Here is a 22,608-nt window from a genome sequence, read left to right as displayed (position 1 = left end):
ATATTTATTATTATACTTAATTGTAGCAACCACTAGTAAAATCATTAAGTTTTCTCTTTAGTTAAAGACAAAACAGTAGGTAACTTTTCCGACGCACTTTTCTCGATTGCCGTTTATACGGAACGCTTAAAGTCGAGAATTTGAAAATTAAAGATGTATACGAACCAAACCCATTAAGAGCGATATAGCCTTAAAATTAGCAAGTTATGTCTCAGGCCAACATTTTATGAGGACATTGAAGCATAAATGTCTTTGTAATTTCAAAATTAAGCCACTTTCTCTTATTGTCCAATTACTGAGTATATTTTTTAAGAAGTGTCAAAACGTGGAACGTAATCGTAGTATTTTAATGTGCTATATTTTGCACTTAGCATTTTTATTTACATTTTGAGAATATAAAGAACTGAGAAACAAATAACATATATGTAGATTCGTGACTGACAACTATTATAATTTCCTTTGATTGAGGCTCCAATTGGTTGTCACAATGAAAAGAAAAACTAGTTATTCGATCATTCGGCAATACATTGGTATTGTTAAAAAGATATGTAATATTATCCCCTTCACCTGGACCTCTTTTCGACTTTTATAAATAACAAGATTTCGGAGATTTAATTTATATTTTCAACCCACCATTTTTTTATTATTATGTGCTGTACAAAGTCAGGAAAATGCCATTGTTATATTATAGTGTGTTTCTGTGTGTGTTGCATTTTAGTGTTTCCTTTGTGTCGTTGTTCTCCTTTTATATGTGATGTGTTTCCCTCATATTATGAATTTATGAATTTCGCACATCGGTATACTTCTGTTGCCGTTATTTGAAACTTCCTTATCATTAATGTTACCAAGCAAAATTGTCGGCCCTCTTTGGGGTCTTTGAAAGTGATGGTTAGGTTTTTTTAAAATCAAGTTGGGCATGCCTAGATCATTTCAAATGACAACTCACGGGGAGGTCTGTGGATATGTCACTGTCTTTAACAGATGTAGTTGTGTCCAAGAAAATATTGTAATTTCATATGTGAATTTGATTGACTGGTTGACGATCGTGGTCATTTTTTTCATTTGTTCATGATTTTATTTTTGTGATAGTATACCCATTTAGACTTTCCTGTAATATATGTGTTCTACTCAGATCGACGTCCGACCTCTAATCGACGTTCGTTCCTCAAATCGAAATCCAAATATGAAAACAAATATTTAGGTCAAGCAGACGAAGAAAAAATTGAATCCAAATTATCCCAAAAACTTATAGCCTAAGATGTTTGGTATCTTTGATGAAATTTCTGAATGTGTGGGATACATGAATACACAGCCGCGCCTGATGGGGACTTTCAGTAGTATATGGAGAATCACGCTGTATGTACAGTTAAGAAACATTGCTCACAAAAGTTTGTTTGTTGTATTCAAGACCGAAGTTCTGTTCCTATTCAAAACAGTCCAAATTTTGCGCCCTGTATACCAGCCGGACTCTCTAGCTGAATACATTTATAGTAGTATTTGCAAACTTAAATTGTCCTAAATATGTATGCAATGGTTATGACACTAGACGTTAATGAAAACACAATCAACATCAGTTTGTATATGCACTATATCTTCTTTTTTTAATCTATAATTTTTGAACAATTTAACTTCATGTATATGATAATTTCGTCCTGTTGATAAGGTCTTCGAGAACATTCAATATGCCAAACTTGATTCGATAACATTTAGAGCAAGAAATAGTATATTTCCATAATGTAAAAACGATTGTTATACAAGAAGATCACTTTGCCCTTTACTATGCATTTTAGGCTTTCGATCCGATGTTGCTCTTGGTGTTTAAAAAAAATTAATTTTAGTGCTAATGCATCTATTGATTTTATGTAAGTTATGTTTGTACTTAGTTCCAATCTTATGAACGCTAAATTATGTATATGCCTGTAGATCGGTTGGTGAAGACCATGGGGTTGCCTATAATATAAATAACATCCGATTCATTTGAAATTTGGTTGTAGTTTTCTCATTGGCAATCATACCATATCTTCTTATTTATATATCGTGTAGTGAGACGACGAAACTTTTTGCAAGTGACAATGTTAAAAGTGAAATCGTCGTGTAGGTAAACTTCAATTGCAAAACCTACTTATTGAGTTTATCTCGCAATAAATATGCATGAACCATTTTCCACTGGGTGTTAATCAGATGGCATATAATCGATCCATGAAGAATTGCAAATGGTGTTTTTGTCAGGTTGAACCTTTTCAATATCTATGTACTCTAGATAGTAGGTGTTTGTTTGACCCAGTGTAATTATTTCATATATATATATTTTACATTAAAGTTAATATAGGATTTATTCTAAAATAGTATGTACAGACTTAACAACGAAATCTCCACCATTTTAAATAATATACTTGTTACTTATACAGTTATGTTAAATTAAACCACACGTTAGTAAAATACTTTTAAAAAGTACATAGGAAATAAATAACAAGTTGCTATTAAGGAAGCTCGAGGGTACAAAAAATTCAGCAAATATTTAAACTTTTTTTTTTCAATTCAAATTTCATTTATTACCACTGATTACACTATTACTTGTAATTTTATGATATGGTACAAAAATCAACCAAACCAAAACAATAGACACTTTAACGTTCGTGGAATTTCCGTCAAAAACTTTGGTTTAAGTGAATGTCACTAGTGCGTTTAGGGGCGTCGTCATTTCCGTTTTAATGTTGAGCGAGTGGTTGGAAAACTATAAAGCTATGTTGAGCGAATTATTCGGCAAATTACATTCTCATAATTGACAATCTGCACCGCTGTCATTAGAAAATTGTGATTAAGTACCTACTGAACAAATTTTAATTTAAGTATATCCTGCACAATTAGGATCACTTAGACGCTTGATGAACATTTACAGTGCAGGGATACAGGCGATCCCCTCTATTGGATAAATGACGTCACAAAGGCGCGCATAGTTGACGAGTTTTTTCCGGTGACAGATAAACTCGAAAGCGGTCTATTACTTTTGGTTCCAGATGACTTTAAAAAATGTTTATATCATTGAAAAAGCTCCAAATTATATCCGTTTGAAGAAAAAATCCATTTTGTTTGCATTAAAATTCAAATACCTTTTTTTACTCATCGATGACCTATATTTTTTATTTTTTTTCAAATAAGCTGTACCTAAAACTAAACTATTGTAAAATTTAGTTCTTTTTTTATTTTGATATTACCTTTTTTGTCTCCTATTAGTTCAACAAAAATGCATGCTACTTTCGAAGGCAGATTGTGAGCTTAAATAAACGGTGACCCCATTTTTTTAAATTTTATTTCTTTATTAGGTAAAGGATAAAGTTTATTTATAGAAAACACATTGCGAAATCTTATAATAGACAAAAAAATTGATTTATACCCGCGAGCCACCTTAACACGTAAAAGGAACTAATTTTGTCATATTTACAAATTTTTACAACTTATGAATGCCATCCTGCGATTTTAATCTTTGTGATATTGAGAAAAAACCTTTTTCTTTAGTTTTAACCATATTTTATTAACAAGCCCCTGTTACATCAACCCTAAGTTGCACAGGGAAGAAACTAAGGGAGCCCCAATTCTTACAGTCTCATTTGCAAAGGGAAAAGAAAATGATAAAAAAAACTCTAAAAAACCTGTTTAATGCATATAATATATTTCAAAATGCGACTTTGAATTATTGCGGTGGTAGCCCTGTCACATTTTTCGCAATAATAAAAATTTCGCAACAATATCTGAATTGACAGTTTATAAGAACTTTCCTCATTGAGGAATGTACCAGTCTTGTATTACAACTCTTGTTCCCGGTGCATGTCAAAACATGGAGGGAAACAAAATAGTGCATTTTTTTCTGAATTTTTTTCTGAACTCAATTTTTTCTGCTTCATTATAGGTTTATGCTGAATTGAAAAATATATCATGTATATATAGACTTTAAAAAAATCTTGCATCTTTTGGAGGATATTAATCCAGGAAAGTGGAAAGATATCATGTTTACTGGAAGTGGTGCGGCCTAGTAAAAACAGCAAACAGAAAGTAGAAAAAAAATGTTTTCACTTCAGGATTACATAACTTTTTATTTTTCGTGGCAAGACCCACTTTTTTTTTCGATTAAATCACAATTTCACATTAGTACATACATGATATGGACATGAAAAAAAATTTCTATGTAGCATTTTTTATTTTTATATTTTCAAAGATTAGCTGTTTTGCATGTAACCCTATGGAGCAGTCAATTACAAGACTGCAACCTGCATAGGGTATTTTTTCATATGTTCACTGCAAAGAAGTAGCTCATGTGGACTTTTGTGTGCCCAGAATGATAAAACATTATGATTTAAGGACTATTTAAGAGAAAAAATCATGGGTATCAAGTTACACTGAAAAAACTGAAATTATGTAATAATTATGCTTTTTTATACTAGACACCATTAACAAGTATTTATAGATATAAAGCACAACAGTTTCAGGCAAATTGAGATTCTGCTGGTATACCTTACATGATTTTCAATTAATAAGAACATAGAAACATTTTTTTTCAATGAAATCTTCTCCATGTGATGAAAATTTTAGTTGCACAGTTTTATTGAAAATTAGTCCAAAGTTGAAGAGACAGCTACATACAAAAGTAATATTTTTCTTTAGGGTTATTATTTTTATGGCTTAATTGTTGACATTTTGGTAGAATGTGTATAAAATGAACTTTTTGTGAAATGATTTTCAAAAAATGTTCATTTTTCATCAGTCTATACTTCTTTTCCTGTCTGTGGCACTGCATGGATAATTGAAATTTTCATATTTGGGTTCAAAATTTGTTTAAAAAGTAGAATTGTTCTAAAACTACCCTTCTTGACAAGGATTTTTGTGATTAGGTGTGACAAATAATCAATATTCTTACCAAAAACACCAACTTGAGTATTCATTTTGTTTTTTCTTGAATTTTATTTCAAATTTTATATGCATTGGTGTGTCAAGTACAGTCTAAAAACCATGATTTAGTAGGCATGTATAAAGACCAGTATAGTCAAAAAAGAGAAAGGTATGTTCTTTCTTGTGTTCAGATAGTTGTATTGTAGGAAATTCTTCAATATGAACAAGTTTTGGGTACTTTTTCAATTTTGACTTAAACAAGAGGCCCACTTGGGTAGATTTCATTGAAAAAAGGGGGAGGGGTAAACTATTGAATATGTTTCAATCAAACAGAAGGAAAAAAATAAAAATAATAGATATGAATACTCCTCTAGTTTCACAGTATCCAAATAATAAGAAAACATTCATAAAGATAGACTAGAATGAGATTTACAGATCATTTAATAGACATGACTGATTTCCAAATTTTGCCTGCTTTCAGAAAAGGGTACTGCTTTAATAGTGGGGTTATTTTTATTAATACAGCCAAACAGTTCTTTTAATAGCACTTTTTATGTTCAAATATGGCTACTTAATGAAACTAAGAAAATGATTTATTTTTTTAAGACATGTTATCATTGTTATAGGTACCAGTCTTGTATTACAACTCTTGTTCCCGGTGCATGTCAAAACATGGAAGGAAACAAAATAGTGCATTTTGTTCTGAATTTTTTTCTGAACTCAATTTTTTCTGCTTGATTATAGGTTTATGCTGAATTGAAACATATATCATGTATATATAGACTTTAAAAAAATCTTGCATCTTTTGGAGGATATCAATCCAGGAAAGTGGAAGGATATCATGTTTACTGGAAGTGGTGCGGCCTAGTAAAAACAGTAAACAGAAAGTAGAAAAAAAATGTTTTCATTTCAGGATTACGTAACTTTTTATTTTTCGTGGCAAGACCCACTTTTTTTTCGATTAAATCACAATTTCACATTAGTACATACATGATATGGACATGAAAAAAAATTTCTATGTAGCATTTTTTATTTTTTTATTTTCAAAGATTAGCTGTTTTGCATGTAAGCCTATGGAGCAGTCAATTACAAGACTGCAACCGGAAGACCGAACGGGGACATAAAGCCTTTTGCAAGTGGCAATGTAAAAAGTCAGATCGTCGTGTAGTGAGACTTTGAGTGCAAAACCTACTTATTGAGTTTAGCTCGCAATTAATTTGCATAACATATTTGGTGTTTACAAGATGGCATGTAATCGATCATTGAAGAATTGCAGATGGTGTTTTTTTTTTAAGTTTGTCTACAACTATGTACTCTAGATAGTCGGTGTTTGTTTGACCCTATTCAATTATTTCATATATTGTAGAATATAAGATTTATTTAAAAAAGTATGTACAGACTTAACAATGAAATTCCCACAATTTGAATTAAAATACATGTGGCATATACATTTCTGTTAAATAAAAACACACAATAGTAAAATACATTAAAAAAAAGTACATAAATAATAAATAACAAATTGATATATACACGTAAAAGGAACTAATTTTGTAATTTTTTGTAACAAAACCATGTTTTTACAACTTATCATTGTCATCCTGCGTTTTTAAATATGTTTTTTTTTAACATATTTCATTAACAATCACCTGTTATATAAACTCTAGGTTGCATAGGAAAGCAATGGGGCCCTGATGTTTTACAGTCTCTTTTGTCGGGGAGGGGGAAGCAAATGAGGAAACAAAAACTTCTATTATAAATGATCAACATCAATCTTTATAAATATCATCTATCTTTATAAATTTCATCTATCTTTATAAATATCATCTGTCCTTGTACAAATGTATATGTAATTATCATCTATCTATATATTTATATATCACATCATATGTAATCATTTGAATTCAAAGATATAGGAAGATGTGGTGTGAGTGCCAATGAGACAACTCTCCATCCAAATAACAATTAAAAAAAGTAAACCATTATAGGTCAATGTACGGCTTCAACACGGAGCCTTGGCTCACACCGAACAACACGCTATAAAGGGCCCCAAAATTACTAGTGTAAGTTTTCATTCTATTTGCATGTTTTTCTCCCACATGAGCTACCTGAATTAATCAAGAAGTTTCAATTTTATAGCACTACAACCCGTTCTTTTGTTATGCGTATTTCTATTGCATTATATTTCTGGTCGATTGATATTTTTCCACGTGCTACTCTTTAAAAATTATCTGAAGGGAAATGTGTAGTTCATTCATGAAAGTTTGATTTAAGATTTTCCCCCCAAAAAAGACTTATTTCAAAGATATGGTGTATAAATATTTGCTTATAAAAAATCTATGTTACAAGTATATAATATACATAACTAACATACACAATAGAAAATACATAGTACATAAAGGGAGTTGAGAGCAATGTATATGATAATTTAGTCACTATTGAAGAGGTCATTACTGTACACTGGCCTGACCACACAAAAAATATATATTTATATACAACAAGTGTCACTCATAGTGGACAAAGGCTTCATTATTCGTATTTGGTTTAAGATATTTGAGCAAAAATTGCATTTCATGTTTTATCATATTGAAAACCATCGATTTACGTATCCCTTTCTTTTGATATTTTGCGATGTTTCTGGTTTTCCAAATAACATAGAAAAAAACCCTTGTTAATTCCTATAAAAAAAAATGCGAGTATAAGTTATATTGTAATTGTTGCAATAACAAAAACATTGCAATAATGTCTGAATTTACAATATAAAAGAACTTTTATCATTGTTGAAGGCCGTCTGGTGACCAAGAGTTGGAATATATTTGCATGTAAACAAGGAGTAATTCAAATGTAATATCCAATACAAAGAGACGTGGGTATTTTACAATTAGATAGGTTATATAGAAGTTCTTCGTCTCAAAGTGTAACGAGGCCTTACAGTTCACATCTACAACAGGCTCTGCATGCGGCTCCGCTATAAGTCAAGGTCTCTTATTTGACTCAGATATATGCTCTGAAGATCACTCATACATTCTTCTATTTCTAGTATCATATTAAGTATTTGTTATACCCCGACCGAACTTCATTGACACCCATTTTTTGTTACTGCTCCTTTTGAATAAATTATAATATGCTCTTTTTGGTTTAAAAATAAGAAAAACCACCCACATATATGTTATCAGTAAAAAAAAAACATAGCTAGGAAATAGATCCTGGATGTGATTAATTAGGAAGAGAGACATAAATGTATCCAATACATATAAATACATTGAGATAAGATCGGGTCACGGAAAATTGAAACACAAATATTTATTTCTATTTCCAGACAAACAAATCATTAATTTTAAGCATATGACGACCAATGCTTGCATGGGTGAGCTTTAACAGAAGATTCAGATGTGTGTTTAAATTCTATTCATCTGTGATTTGTGTTAAGCGATATTTCTTTAGGATTTGTATGCAGTTAACTGGTAATTAATAATATAATCTCATTTGCATCCATGTTAGTGCTTTATAATTTTCCTTATACAGTGTTATATATACACATGACAATGATAAGACAAACCTAAATTAGTTAATTGTTGGTTGCTTAACGTCCAGGAAAAAAATTTCATGCATGTTCAGGACGATACAGCAACGTTAAACATCTAGGTTATGATGACAATATAAAAACACAGCAAACAAATAAAGCTACACTTTAGGTGCATAAGAAAAAAATATGCAATGTTAATTTCACAAATCTATTGACAAAGAATGTTTATATTTTTGTCTGTCGACAGCAATAGAGGGCACATGTTATTTGACGTCCGTACTCTTTCTTTTCTTGTTAAAACGCTTCGATCGCGCTTCCTTTTTTTGTTTTTGCATCTGAAAATATAATTATATATATTGCTTAATTCGAGTCAAATATTTGATAGATTAAAATACACAAAACGTATGCAACCTAGTTATAAATGAGTACCAAAAGTTTGTTCAAATAGAACACAAACTTTTAATGTTCGTTTGCAGTTTATCTTCTATCTGTTCAATCTATATTTTAGAATAATATAAACTGTCATATTTACGTTCCATATCTATGACAGCGATTTTTTGCAGATATTTGTTTGGAAAGGGCTCAAGTTGGGATGGAAGCGGCAATACTAACTGTATTCCTAAAATGTATAGGTCAAAGATTTGTTTTAAAAGAAACACAAAATTTTCGTAAGTACATCTTGTTATTTTCCCAATAAACGTTACGAGAACACGCTGTGTGATTAACGCATTTTAAAGTTATTTATTGGTGTGTAAACCCGACCAATTCACTCATAAAGATATAAAAGAACTTTTATGATATGGTTGTGAGTGACCTGGTCCAGTTATACACCAGTATGTTCAAATAAAAAGGCGCTTAATCCTTATAATCCTTTAAAATTATAGATAAGGAATTTATTTTCCACACTCGTGACCACTATCATACGTTAATAGCATATTTGTGTCATTTAATTGGTCTGGCGCATGAATATGATTATAAGTTGACGCAAAATTATGTACTCCTTGAAATTTGCAAAAAAATCATTTCATTGCAAGCCTCAACCTAACCCCACAACGCGGTCATGACCAATCAATAGGAACTATTTATTCATATGATATACTAATACACTTGATACTAAAGTCTTCATGTACAAATTTATTGACGAAATTATTGCAATTTTCATTAATTTCTCTATTTTTATCTGCTTGTAATTTTTATTACCTGTTTCTCTTCATTCTCCAAATCTTCCCGGAGTTTTGAAATCCGTTCTTTTGTAGAGAGAACTAATGCTGACTTAGTACCGAATAGTCGCTTTAGGAAATCAATAAATGTGTACTCAAACAGAAGAATGGCATTTGGAAATGTTTTCAAGATATTCTTAGCAAAATGCTGTTCTTTTAAGCTTCCTTCCTTCGATTTATAATTTACATCTGCCATTAGGTATGACGTTTCAATCTTATCCATTTCAATGCTTTTTTGAGCGTTAGCAAGAGCAATCTCTTCGACATACTGTTCCCAAACTGTAAAACCAAGAGATGACACACCACCGGCCAAACAGAGTGCATATCCCCCTGAAATTCCCGCAACTAATGTCACGGTAAGTGATACATTTCTCCCTTGTTTGATATGCCCTATCTTCTGAGCTGCTTCGTCTAATCTATCTTCAATATGTTTTAATTTTGTAATTGTGTTGATTCTGTTTGCAGACCATTCGTCTGTGCTTTTAAACAAATCGATTTCTACAAAAGCGACGCAATTAGAAAAAATTAGAGTGCATGTTTAGTACAATATTTGTTTTATTAATATGCAATGTAATGTCCATCTTGTTGGAAAACAAATTATTTACAGAAATCAAAGAGCTGACATTAAGAGCAATACATATGCTTCTTTCCTTTTGTGATACGAGTTTTTTTTAATGACTATGTAAATGAAGTAATAAACATCAGGAATTAATATAAACTGAGAAAAATTGTGAACAATTCTATTGCGTGATTTTTGCAAAGATATATTATCATGTTAAAAAAACTATCAACCTTGTTATAGTCAAATTTATACTGATCAAGTTATAGCTTATCTCAATCATGACTCACTGTGTCTAAACCACACCGGCAAAATTTGCTCGGACTCGATGGTATCTAACATCCGGCACAATAACGGAACACCAATAGACAAAAGAAAGGTAGGTTTCTCCTTATTTTTTTTATTTTTTTTATGATATCGAAGAATATTTATACATATACAACTATTTTCTATTGTGAGATGTAATATTTTCTACAACCGTTCTATATTAACGGAGAAATAAGTCAAAATGCATGTCAAAATGACGAATTGAGTGAACCTTGCCTCGAAATTGTTTAATTTCTCGTTAAATTGTTCACATTGTACGGAAAGAAAGGTACGGGAAGATAGATATTGACACGGATATTGCAAATTTAGTTATTATGAGCATCTCCATAATTGTATCTCTGTATATTGAACGAAAGAAATGGGTCATGTCAAAATGGAACTGGCCGGTTTCGTCAATGTATACAACCCGGTTTCGTCATAGATTTCAAAATGCATAACCCGGTTTGGTCAAATAAAAAAAATCATAATTGCATTACATTATAATTGATTATTTAACTTCAGCGTTCAAAAGGAGTTTTGTGGGTCGTTGGAAAACAAGTTCGTTCACCGGACAACGGCTTATTATTTATATGAGTCTCAGATTCTAATAAATAATAAGCAAAAACTTGAATGCCTACTCTTATAGAACACAAATGTTTTAATTTACTTTGCATTCCGAAATTTTTTAACAGCATATTGAGATTAAAGCTCTCTAAATATGCGTTTTCTATATGAGTTATGGGAAAATATGTTGAACATTTGAAATTAAAGTTTACGGTCTTAAAAATCGATTGATATGTGATTTTCTCGCACAAAAGGATGGACACCTTTATAAGTGATCTAATCATTTTATGTATGTAATCTTTTCTATAATCGTTAAAAATAAATCTTCTTAAAAGGATAAACGTTGATAATAAGACAACTGTATATGCATGCATAATGAACATAGAAAATGAATGTAGGATTACAACTACCATGCATTAAAATGATTTTTTTATCCCTTATTGTAACTATACTGCTATGTACAAATTAGTAAAATAGTCTCAGGTCATCGACAAAATTCAATAATAATTATTTTGTTAACATTAATAAAAAAAAAAACGAGTCTGTACTGTCGCCGTTGTGTTATGATGATCGTACACTGACGTTGGTCAATATATTTTGACAATATATACGGACACACGGATTCAGTTTATTTTAAAGCGGACGTAATTCGAACAACTTTTACATACCGCCCAGCGTAGCGAGTCGAACAATATTTTGATTATTTTTTGCTTTACAAAATCGTTAAATACAGGAATCAATATAGTTTTGGCAACCAAAGGTGGGGTCGGGGCGTGCAACCTATACGTCATCTAGATTCGCCACTTATCTTATAAAGTGTATACCGAATTAAAATATTGTAAGAAATGAGAAAACAGGGACACCCGGGAAATCAGATTATGTGAGTTGGATTATGTTTATTATAATAAATGCCGAATATCAAGTTCTTTTTATCGATTTCTATACATTTTTTTCAAATATATATAAAAGTTATATAGCAAAAATGATATAAGGCAGACAAATATACAAATAAATCGACTTGGCCGATATCCTAGTAAAACTTATTGACCTTTAATTACGAGTTTTTTTTTCATTTCTTGGCGTTTTTACACGCCCGTCCCAATTTTGACAGGACGTATTATTGTATACACCCGTCTGTCCGTCTGTCCTTCCGTCCGTCCTTCCATCCGTCCGTTCCTCCATCTATCAGTCATTCGGTCCGTCCGTCCTTCCATCTGTCCGTTCCTCCATCTATCAGTTATTCGGTTCGTCCGTCTGCCCGTCTATCTATCCGTCTGTCCAGCATAAACATGTCGCACCGTAACTTCAGGACAGCTTATCTTATTTTCTTAAAATTTAACATAGTTAATTCTCATAATGGTCAAACGATCTGCAAACCTTTAAGTGAAAATCAAATTAAATCTTTTTGAGTTACAGAACATGTAAGTGAAACAGGAATGTGGGTTTTTTTTAACATGTCGCGCCATATCTCAAAAACGAAGTATTATAACGGCATTAAACTTTATACACTTCTTAGTTATATAAATATTTTAAACTTCTGTTTACTTTTTGGTGATGTTTAAAATTTTGGTTTAGAGTGATTGATTTTTTTTTATAAAACAAAAAAAAGGGGGGGGTCACTTATAGCGATGTATCTCAAAACCTATTAGTTTGATAGTCTGATTATTGTTTAAATTTTGCTCACTTCTTATTAATATCTCTATACTTTTTGGTGATTATTCAAACTTTTATTTTAGAGTTATTGAGTTTTTTGTGTCAGCGACAACACTTTGACTCAGTCCATTCCCGAATCACACGCTTGTAATTCGATGGTTGTCTTTGGTTGCTTTATACCATATGCGTTTAGAACATAAAATAGGCAGGTAGTTTTCTTGTTTGAATTGTTTTACATTTATAATTTAGGGCCCTGTTATAGCTTGCTTTCATGCAGTTTGTGTGTTTTTCTCATTGTTTAAGGCATACTCTGACCTAAACTTGATTAATTCAACATAATTTTTGTGTCTAAAAGAAAGTTGTCTCATTGTCAATGTTTATGGGATAAGTGGTTACCGTTACTTCTTCTTAATAAGACCTAGATATAAATGACGGTCATGTTTTGCAAACCAACTTTTATTCACATGACATTGTAAATACAAAACTGTCAGATATTGTTTTCGAAAGTTATCTTGAAGTTTCAATTGAATTTGAACTGTAAAAATAATGTGAAAAATATGCCTATAAAAATAAATGTGCCTACCAGAAACGGGGAGAAAGTTACAAATCTCACTGCTATGTTATGGATGCTTAAGTGTGAAAACTCGCTTTAGTGCGCAAGTAACACAGTATATATAGTACCAGAAAATCTGGCAGGACTGCATGCATGATTAATTTGTGCAGAACAGTATAGACTATAGTCGGTTTGGGACTGTTCGTCAATGATTGAATGCATAAATGTATTAATAATTGATAGTAAATATTGTAAACTAAGTGTATATAATATAGTATAGTAAATTAAAATTATGGCACAATGAAAACACATCCTTTTATTTTTCATCTTTACATACTACTATTATAAACAAAGAAAATATAATAATGTTACAAAATAGTTAGATACCAGTGTTTGCTATTTAGTATTTATATTCCATTTAAAATTAGTTTGAAGTTACGGGAAATAAGGGATACGCCTTTCATTAGGAAAATGTGTATTATCATAATTAACTATGTCCAAAAGTGCCCGTTTAAAATAGATTTTAACACGCCAAGTTCACTTTACAATAAATATATATTTAAATTCTCGAAAGACAATGTTCAGATCCGTGCCAAAGTGTCTTTTCATAAATTGTTTGTTAAAAAAAACAAAAAAAAACCGGGTGATATATATAGACGAAACCGGGTGATTGTGTAGTAACAACATTGACGAAACCGGTTTATTTTAATTTGACATGACCCTTTTCTTTCGTTCCATACACAGAAATACAATTATTGAGATGCTCATATTAACTAAATTTGCAATCTCCGTGTCAATATCTATCTTCCCGTACCTTGCTTTCCGTACAATGTGAACAATTTAACGAGAAATTAAACAATTTCGAGGCAAGGTTCACTCAATTCGTCATTTTGACATGCATTTTGACTTATTTCTCCGTTAATATAGAACGGTTGTAGAAAATATTACATCTCACAATAGAAAATAGTTGTATATGTATAAATATTCTTCGATATCATAAAAAAAATAAAAAAATAAGGAGAAACCTACCTTTCTTTTGTCTATTGGTGTTCCGTCATTGTGCCGGATGTTAGATACCATCGAGTCCGAGCAAATTTTGCCGGTGTGGTTTAGACACAGTGTGACTGTTCACAAAATTATAAGGTACATTTCTTGGATGACTAATTACTAAAACAGTTCAATAACCGTGCCTTTAAATCGTTTTGATCGAATTATCCTATAAAATACATGTGAGCGGATACGACAGACAAATTGTAAACAATACGGAATGTTTATTTACCTTTTCTTTGATTTGCTTCTTTCAATGTCTGTTGGATGAAAGTATTTTGCACGTCTGTTTTGACAGAGTTGTCATTTGGTTTATTCAAACTACCAGTAGCTATAAGTAGAAAACATGCAGACAAATGAATAATATTACTTGTTCGAAATATTAAACTATATATTAAAGATTCATGAGCATTTGTATTCAAATTTAACGGCCTAGGTATATTTCTCAAGTAATTTTATGGATATCCGCCTTTCCAATTGTTCAACTTGAAAATATCGTATGATGCTACACATCACGTCTACAGAGAATTGATAACATGAAGGTTAACAAATATGTGCCAATATCCGACCTTGTACAATGAGCAATATCTATACCACATTTTAATTAATACAAGTCCCGAATATAACAAACGCGAAACGTTTCAAACCTGTTAAAACTGACGGATTGATTAATTACTGAACAATAATCGAAACACAAATATTACTAACAGCAACAATCGGCAACCCCGAATTTGGAAAAAGAAACAACAACCACCACATAACAAAAACACCTTAACATACATATTTATTACATAACTTGCAAGTCTGAGCATGATAAAAGTACCCAAAAGTTAATACAAAGCTCAAAACTATAAGAAAGAAGAAAAAACCAACAACAAATGTATGTCAGTATATACACTAAACATCAAATGAAGTAAGCTTAAAGACGTCATTAACTGGTTTAGAAAAGCATTCTCTTTTGTACTGCCTATATATGAGTATAGTTAAAATATCAAACCATGCATGAAAGTACATTTGATTACAAATTTTCCATAGGGTGATTACCGAAATTATAAACTTTAATTGCTAAGTATTTAGCACAAATGTTATTCAATTAAATGAAACGAAGTGTAGGATTCGAGACACAAATTGTTTCCATACCTCTGTGTTTGGAAATCTTCAATACAGTTGGTTTTACAGTTCTCTTGGCATCTTCTTCCACCTTTGAATTATCATTAGAAATCGTCTTAACACCAACATCAGGATTCGGTGACTCACAAAACTGATCAAATCTTTCACATTCCGATTCGTCAAAATATCCTGGCTTGTTGTTTCTTATTATGTTTTCAAGCATTTTCCTTTCGCCTTAAAGAAAATTGTAAAGTTTAATCACAAAATAAAAAAAAACATTTGTCACAATAGCGTCGATTGCCTTAAAATCTAAAAACTCTGAATTAAATATGGAGACAGTCCAATGAAATAAAGTTATCTTGAGAAAAATGAAATTACTAATGTGATATTCATGTTTACCTTGTCGCCATGGTTTTGTCGATCTCTTTTTGACATGAGAAATGATTGTTAATTTGTAATTCAACGCCTCTGTAATTTATTACAATTATACAGTCTTTGATTTGCGTCAGCTTGTATGTACTGTTTGACCGGATAAACATGGACATAAAACGGTCAAGAGAAAGCTTAACAAAAGAGTGCAATTAATGCTAATCTCACCAAGCTTATATTTAAGTATAAGGTCGCGATATGGACATATATTCAAATCAGAAAGCTCCTTGATGTTGAATTTATCAATTTATCAAAAAAAAAAAAGAAGATAGAAACTAATAAATTGATGCAAACAAATATGTCCTCCTGCTTTAATTTGGGTTTGAAAATTCTAACATGTTATAAAATATATCGTTAAAATGAATAACAAATATAAAGATTTGGAAAACTATTAAAGAATGGAACGATTTTGAGATCTAAGCAGTAATCAAATTGAAGTACTATTTAACTTTTAAATGTATTTTTCAAATTTATCCACATGGCAAAGTTTTCCTTGGAATAACTTAAGTTATGATTTGTAGTTATAATAAAATTGAGAAAGGAAATGGTGAATATGTCAAAGCGACAACCACCCGACCATAGAGCAAACAACAGCCGAAGGCAACCAATGGGTCTTCAATGTAGCGAGGATATATATATCGTGCAAGCTATCTATTCATATTTTAAAAAAAGATGTAAGTACCTTTTGTAAGTTGAGATGTAAAAGTTAATGTGTAATTGAAAGTATCTTCTTTCGACATGTCAACTTCCCCAGCCTTCAGAACCATTCCTATTACATCCCTTATTGAAGATGATAAAGATTCTTCATCAGCAAAAATGTCTGGGGACGCAATCATATCCATTAGAACACACTCTTTCTTGGCCGATAATGGTATCCAATTCTTTTTGTTAGTTTTCTTTCCCCTTGATATACTACTGTTAATGTTTTTAACTGCGAGGTCGTCATTGAGGTTTTTACCAGTGACTTTTAACTTTGCTACTATTGGTTTACGATTTTCTGAAATAACAAAACATCATGAATAGTTACCAAAGGTACCAGGATTATAATTTAGTACGCCAGATGCGCGTTTCGTCTACATAAGACTCATCAGTGACGCTCATATAAAAATATTTATAAAGCCAAACGAGTACAAAATTGAAGAGCATTGATGACCCAAAATTCCAAAACGTTGTGCCAAATACGGCTGAGGTAATCTATTCCTGGGATAAGAAAACCCTTAGTTTTTCTAAAAAAATAAAGTTTTGTGAAACATCACCCTGATTCAAACAAAAAAATATCATTACTCCTCAAGCCAAGATACAAGTACTTTTATCTACCTTAACCATCATTCTTTTATAAAAAAAAAGGTTATTTTGTTTTAATAGGGAATACTTGAGTAAAGTGTAGAGAAATCAAATGCTTTAACGTTATTGCAAGATGATATAGTCTTTAAATGTATGTACTCTTGAAGATTTTCCGAATTGTTACATCTGATTCATGTCACCTACAGCAGAGGTAGTTTCACAATAACTTGAAGGCTTTTCAGTACCATAGGCAATCTGAACGGCTCAACATCAGACAGGACGAGTGTTCCTACTGATAAATCAACTAACATTGACGTAAACTGGTAGACATTTAGTCCCTCAGTCGCCGATGGTAACATCAACAAGCAAGCAAACAGATGCGGTATGTGGATTCGATCATGAAATTACGAATAATATTCAAAAACATTTGTAAATGTAGATTTCGAAAAATTTCAAGTTTAGAAATGTATCTTCCAAATACTAGTAGTCTTAAATCTTTATTTCAAATACATCATTTAATATCCTTTTCGGAATTGAAAATAAACAACTACAATCAATTATGCTTCCATAAGTAATATTATGTGTGTGAACTTACTTGCGCCGGTTTCATTGTTTATCATTCTCATATTGGGTTTGATGCTGTGAGCTAAAAAAAGAAACATGGGCATGTTAAAATTGCAATTTCTTGATATTTCAACTCATATGTGTTCAAAGAATATACATAACCGATATTGAACGAATTAAGGAGTGCATGTTTTAAATACATATATAGGGTTTTAATGAAGATGAAACATAATGAACATTTTATGGAAATTGATGTGACTGTCATACAAGTGAGAGGTGTAGCACTATCAAACAAGGTTCAATCCACCATTTTATACATTTCAGAATGCCTGTGCAAAGTCTAGAACATGACAGTTGTTGTCCATTCGTTTGATATGTTTTATCATTTGATTTTGCAATTTGATTAGGGACTTTCCGTTTTGAATGTTTGTTATTTTATTTTGGTTACATCATAGTTATGCGCAACATTTTGTATTCTGTTTTACAGTTTTAAAAACATCAATAATAATCAATTATCTATTTTGTAGATTTGTCAGTTATTCCTTCATTGGTCCTGCACCAAAAAAAATATTACACGTCGACTGTTTACCGTAACTACATGTATTATTCATATGGCACAACATACGTATAGACAAAATGTTATTCTACAGATGTTCCCTGCCTTTTGGTTTTCAACTTTTAAGGGACCGACCACGTGGCTTGATCTGACATTATTTTTCCATGTTATTGTACGACTTTAGTACAAAAAGTTTCTTTTTTTTTCAATTATTTGTAAATTTCAACTGTAAATGATCTGCAGATAGATTTCGAAATTTATAATAACCTAAAACTATAACACTCTCATGCAAAATTTACCTGCAGTGCATTTTTCATATTTGCTTTAGGTTTATTGTAGCGATAAAGCTCCTCCAAAAAAAAACATTCACCATTAGTTTAGGTATATTAAGTTTGATCGTTCCTGATGAAGAAAAACACAAGAAGTATTTGTAACATGTCAAATGTTAATTTTTTTTTTGCAAATAACTTACAGACAGTTGACGTAGAACAGCGTCGTAGGTAATTATGATCATACTCAATATGTCTCCGCATTGATTTTGGACAATTAAGTATGTATGACCTTACAATCTTCCATTAGGCATTTCTTTGGGAAGTCATCGGTAGTATCTGAAAAACATAATTGTACACTAATATATTCAAACCATACTCTAGTATTTCTTCGAAAGAACTTTTTTCTTAGAATGAATGAGAGAACAACTATAAGCTTCATGAAATCATCAACTTAAAACGCAAATTCGTGATATAATTAAAAAGGACAACAAACATCCAAAATATTTTCAAATATACCCAGAGCAAAATATTAAAAGTCTTTATTAAAAAGAAAAAAAAAGAATTTTCTGTTGTGGATATTGACGAGTTACTTCTGTTATTTGCTTACGGATATCACAAAACCCAAACTTGTATTTGTGTGGTATGGTACCAGGGGCAAGCTGAGGGACTCCACCAGGTGCGGGAATTTCTCGCTGTATTGAAGACTTATTGGTGACCTTCTGCTGTTGTCTGTTCTATGGTCGGGTTGTTGTCTCTTTGACAAATTATCCATTTCCATTCTCAATTTTACATACATTTCATGTTCTATGCTAATAATTTCAAACCAATATGACATGCTTGTCCATGATATTTCGTGCAAATAAGTGACAACAGAGGCATTGGAAATATGTTCTTAAAGGGGCACTAGCTGTCAAATTCATTGTAACCGATTTGACTCAAATTCTCATATTTGGTTTATAACAATGTAAAACATTTATCCAAACTATCAAAAGTCTAAAATAAACAGTTCACAGAGCATGGGGTAGATAATATATAGGTTCGTTTCGTGTGTATTTTAGTCCAAACGCCATCTAATTAACTATCTATTTGACCTCAGATGACCATATAAGCGATGTAAACATAAATAAAGATATGAATAGATTAAACCAACACGTGCAATTGGTTTTTTATAGGTCTGTTTGATTTTATTTTATAGATTAAAAATTGATGTTTCTCATTGTTTTTAACCGTATAAGAATGATTTTATGTGCATCGTAATAGTAATCAAATGATTTACCGTAGTTTCACTTTCATTGTTGACATTCTTTTTCTTTAAATAACCAGTACACGTACAATGCATGCGTTGTCAATCTCTAGCTAGGGGTTAACTTGAAGTTCACATGAATACCGGTTAGAATGATGATGACGTTTTCACTTGCAAGTGAATCAGTCAAAAATTATGTTTAATCGCTTATTTCAACAAAATTAAAGGAAATTGATTGCTAAAAGCAAATTATTATTTCATTATTCCAATTTGATTAATGATTGATCTAAAAAAAATCATACTTCATTTTTTTTTATATATATCGTAGCTAGTGCCCCTTTAAACATGTGAAATATACTGAAATATCATGCCGCTATTCGTTTCAATTTTATCAATGATTTATAATTGTATCTTTACACTTTCTACATGACTTGTGAAAAGAAAGAGGAGATGAAAAAAGAGACAGAAATAAATATCTAGTCGAAGGTTTCAATAGACACGTTTCAATAGACAACGCCATGAACAATAGAAACCCTGATAAAAACGACGATAAGACTAAACTGGTGGGATAGTCTGAGGGGATCATACCTTAAATGTGGCAGCATTCATTTTGCTAATTGAATTATTTCGAAAGATTTAAAAAATCTATGTAGCGAAAATGTGTATATATTTATGTTTTTGACACAGAATAATAAGTAAATATGACTTACCATTTACATTCCCTTTGTTCTTCCCATCATTCAGAAAAAAGTTGATCAATTCTCTGTTGTTTTGATCGAACATTTCTTGAATTTCTATTTTAACTCGGTTTACAACTCTTTCGGTGTGCATCTCAATTGCTGATCCTGGCAGAATATAAAGCAGAACATATTGTACACGTTATAGTTGAACAAATTAATTGAATATAAATGTAAAGGTACAATGATTACATTCTACTCAGATAATGTACTTTCATCAACAAATATTTCAAGAGAGATTACTAGTATAGAACTGCAAACAAATTTAATTTGCAACAAAATAATTATTTGTCCTTCACCTGAGTTCATCTCATATTCTATATTTTCTGTGATATCATTTACTTTTTGGGTTTTTAGTATCAATTGCCCTTCATTAAATCTATAATTGCAAACTGTTCTTTTAAGTACTTGTGTTTGTATGTATATGCAGTAATTTCATTGTGTTAACAGTTATGTTATTCATTTCATATTTTTATCTAATAGTTTGAGCATAAAATACGTATTGGTTTATATTACAAAAATATAATTTTAAAGTAATTTTTATTTCATTCATAACGTGTAAGTCTCCCAGGGTATCACAAGCCCAGTAGTCTACACTTCGGTGTTGACATGAATATCAATAATGTGGTCATTTTTATAAATTTCCTGTTTGCAAAACATTGAATTTTACGAAAAACTAAGGATTTCCTAGGCATAGATTACTTTAGCCGTATTTGGCACAACCTTTTGAAATTTTGGATCCTCAATGCTCTTCAACTTTGTACTTGTTTGGCTTTATAAATATTTTGATATGAGCGTCACTGATGAGTCTTATGTAGACGAAACGCGCGTCTGGCGTACTAAATTATAATCCTGGTACCTTTGATAACTATGTATAAATTTGAATGATTTCTAGTTGAATAACTGTTTCATTGATGTATGCAATCATGATATTAGTGTCATAAAGTAACAGCTGTTGTACTCACCTTTTGGTAACTCTTCAACTCTACTGGTTATAGAAGTAATCATCTAGAAAGAAATTAATATTTTCAAAAAGATTTAATATATTTTTCAATAGGAATGAATTACCTTATGAATCATGAAGTCAAGATCAACACTACTGGACTGAATACAAATTTTCTTACCACTAGAATAGTAGTAATCTGACATCTACGATACATGAAGATGATTAAGTCGATCTGTAAAAATTCCATTGTCATACCTTATATATCATGTACTCTGTTAAGAAGCTGGATTAGAACTAACGAGGCAAAAGTTTAGGAAAAAGGTCTGAATCACATCAAACGAAAGGACAACAACTATCATATTTTTGACTGCGTACAGCATTTTGTATGAAGAAAGTGTTGGATTGAACCTGGTTTTATATAGATAAACTTCCCACTTGTATGATAGTCGCAACACAGTCTCTCATATTGAAAACGATGCGCGATCAAAACAAACAGACATTATAGGTAAAAATGTCAAAAATATAGGTACAGCAGTCAATATTTTGTTATAATCTTAAAACAAAGAAGCAGTTATACTATTGTTTCAGACAGGGAGAAGTTGTAGTACCATTAATCCTGCTGCGAATGTTTGCACATGTCACAAGTCCGGAATCTGATGTACAGTGGTTGTCGTCTGTTTATGTAGTTTAAAAGTGTTATCGTTTCTTGTTTTTTTTTATATAGATTAGACCTTTGGTTTTACCCGTTTGAATGGTTTTAAACCTGCAATTTTTGGAGCCCTTTCTAGCTTGCTGTTCGGTGTGAGCCAAGGCTCCGTGTTGAAGGTCATTCCATGACCTGTAATGGTTAAGGTTTATAATTGTTACTTGGAAGGATAGTTGTCCATGACACTCATACCACATCTTCCTATATCTATATATCAAATATGTATAAAAAAAAACGGCATATACTAATGGTTAGCAAATATGAAAGACTAGAATACAAAAATTATAATAGAACACTAACACAATGCAAGATGTTTAAGTACAGAGCCACGTCATATGTATCAAAGAAACACAAAAAATCACACGAAAATGGTAAATATGCAAACCTGGCAGATAAGACCAACAACACAATGACGGGATGCATATATACAGAACCACGTCAAATAGATATCA

The 22,608-nt window shown here is 31.3% G+C and overlaps 1 protein-coding gene across 1 annotated transcript; it reads right to left on the bottom strand.

The window, feature by feature from the left end:
- Positions 1-8,366: 8,366 nt before the first annotated feature.
- LOC139499466 (uncharacterized) lies at positions 8,367-20,609 on the bottom strand. The gene is made up of 8 exons (XM_071288145.1): positions 20,478-20,609; positions 18,725-18,860; positions 17,728-17,778; positions 16,531-16,845; positions 15,450-15,653; positions 14,542-14,640; positions 9,608-10,125; positions 8,367-8,742 (listed from the first exon to the last, which is right to left on the bottom strand). Exons 2-8 carry the CDS (start codon positions 18,783-18,785, stop codon positions 8,671-8,673), a joined length of 1,320 nt encoding a protein of 439 aa, XP_071144246.1. The 5' UTR covers positions 18,786-18,860; positions 20,478-20,609; the 3' UTR covers positions 8,367-8,670.
- Positions 20,610-22,608: the final 1,999 nt, after the last annotated feature.

Source organism: Mytilus edulis, chromosome 12, assembly GCF_963676685.1.
Source record: "Mytilus edulis chromosome 12, xbMytEdul2.2, whole genome shotgun sequence".
Lineage (NCBI taxonomy): Eukaryota > Metazoa > Mollusca > Bivalvia > Mytilida > Mytilidae > Mytilus > Mytilus edulis.
The sequence above is the reverse complement of the archived record's forward strand: the minus strand, read 5'-3'. Positions and strand labels throughout refer to the sequence as shown.

What these genes read in the sequence shown, in the direction of transcription:
- LOC139499466 (XM_071288145.1), bottom strand. Translation starts at nt 18,785, where the DNA reads ATGCGGAGACATATTGAGTATGATCATAATTACCTACGACGCTGTTCT. An exon ending in GAAGATTTCCAAACACAGAG is followed by an intron (nt 14,641 to 15,449) that starts GTATGGAAACAA and finishes TTCTACTTATAG; the next exon opens with CTACTGGTAGTTTGAATAAA. An exon ending in TGGAGAATGAAGAGAAACAG is followed by an intron (nt 8,743 to 9,607) that starts GTAATAAAAATT and finishes TTATATTTTCAG; the next exon opens with ATGCAAAAACAAAAAAAGGA.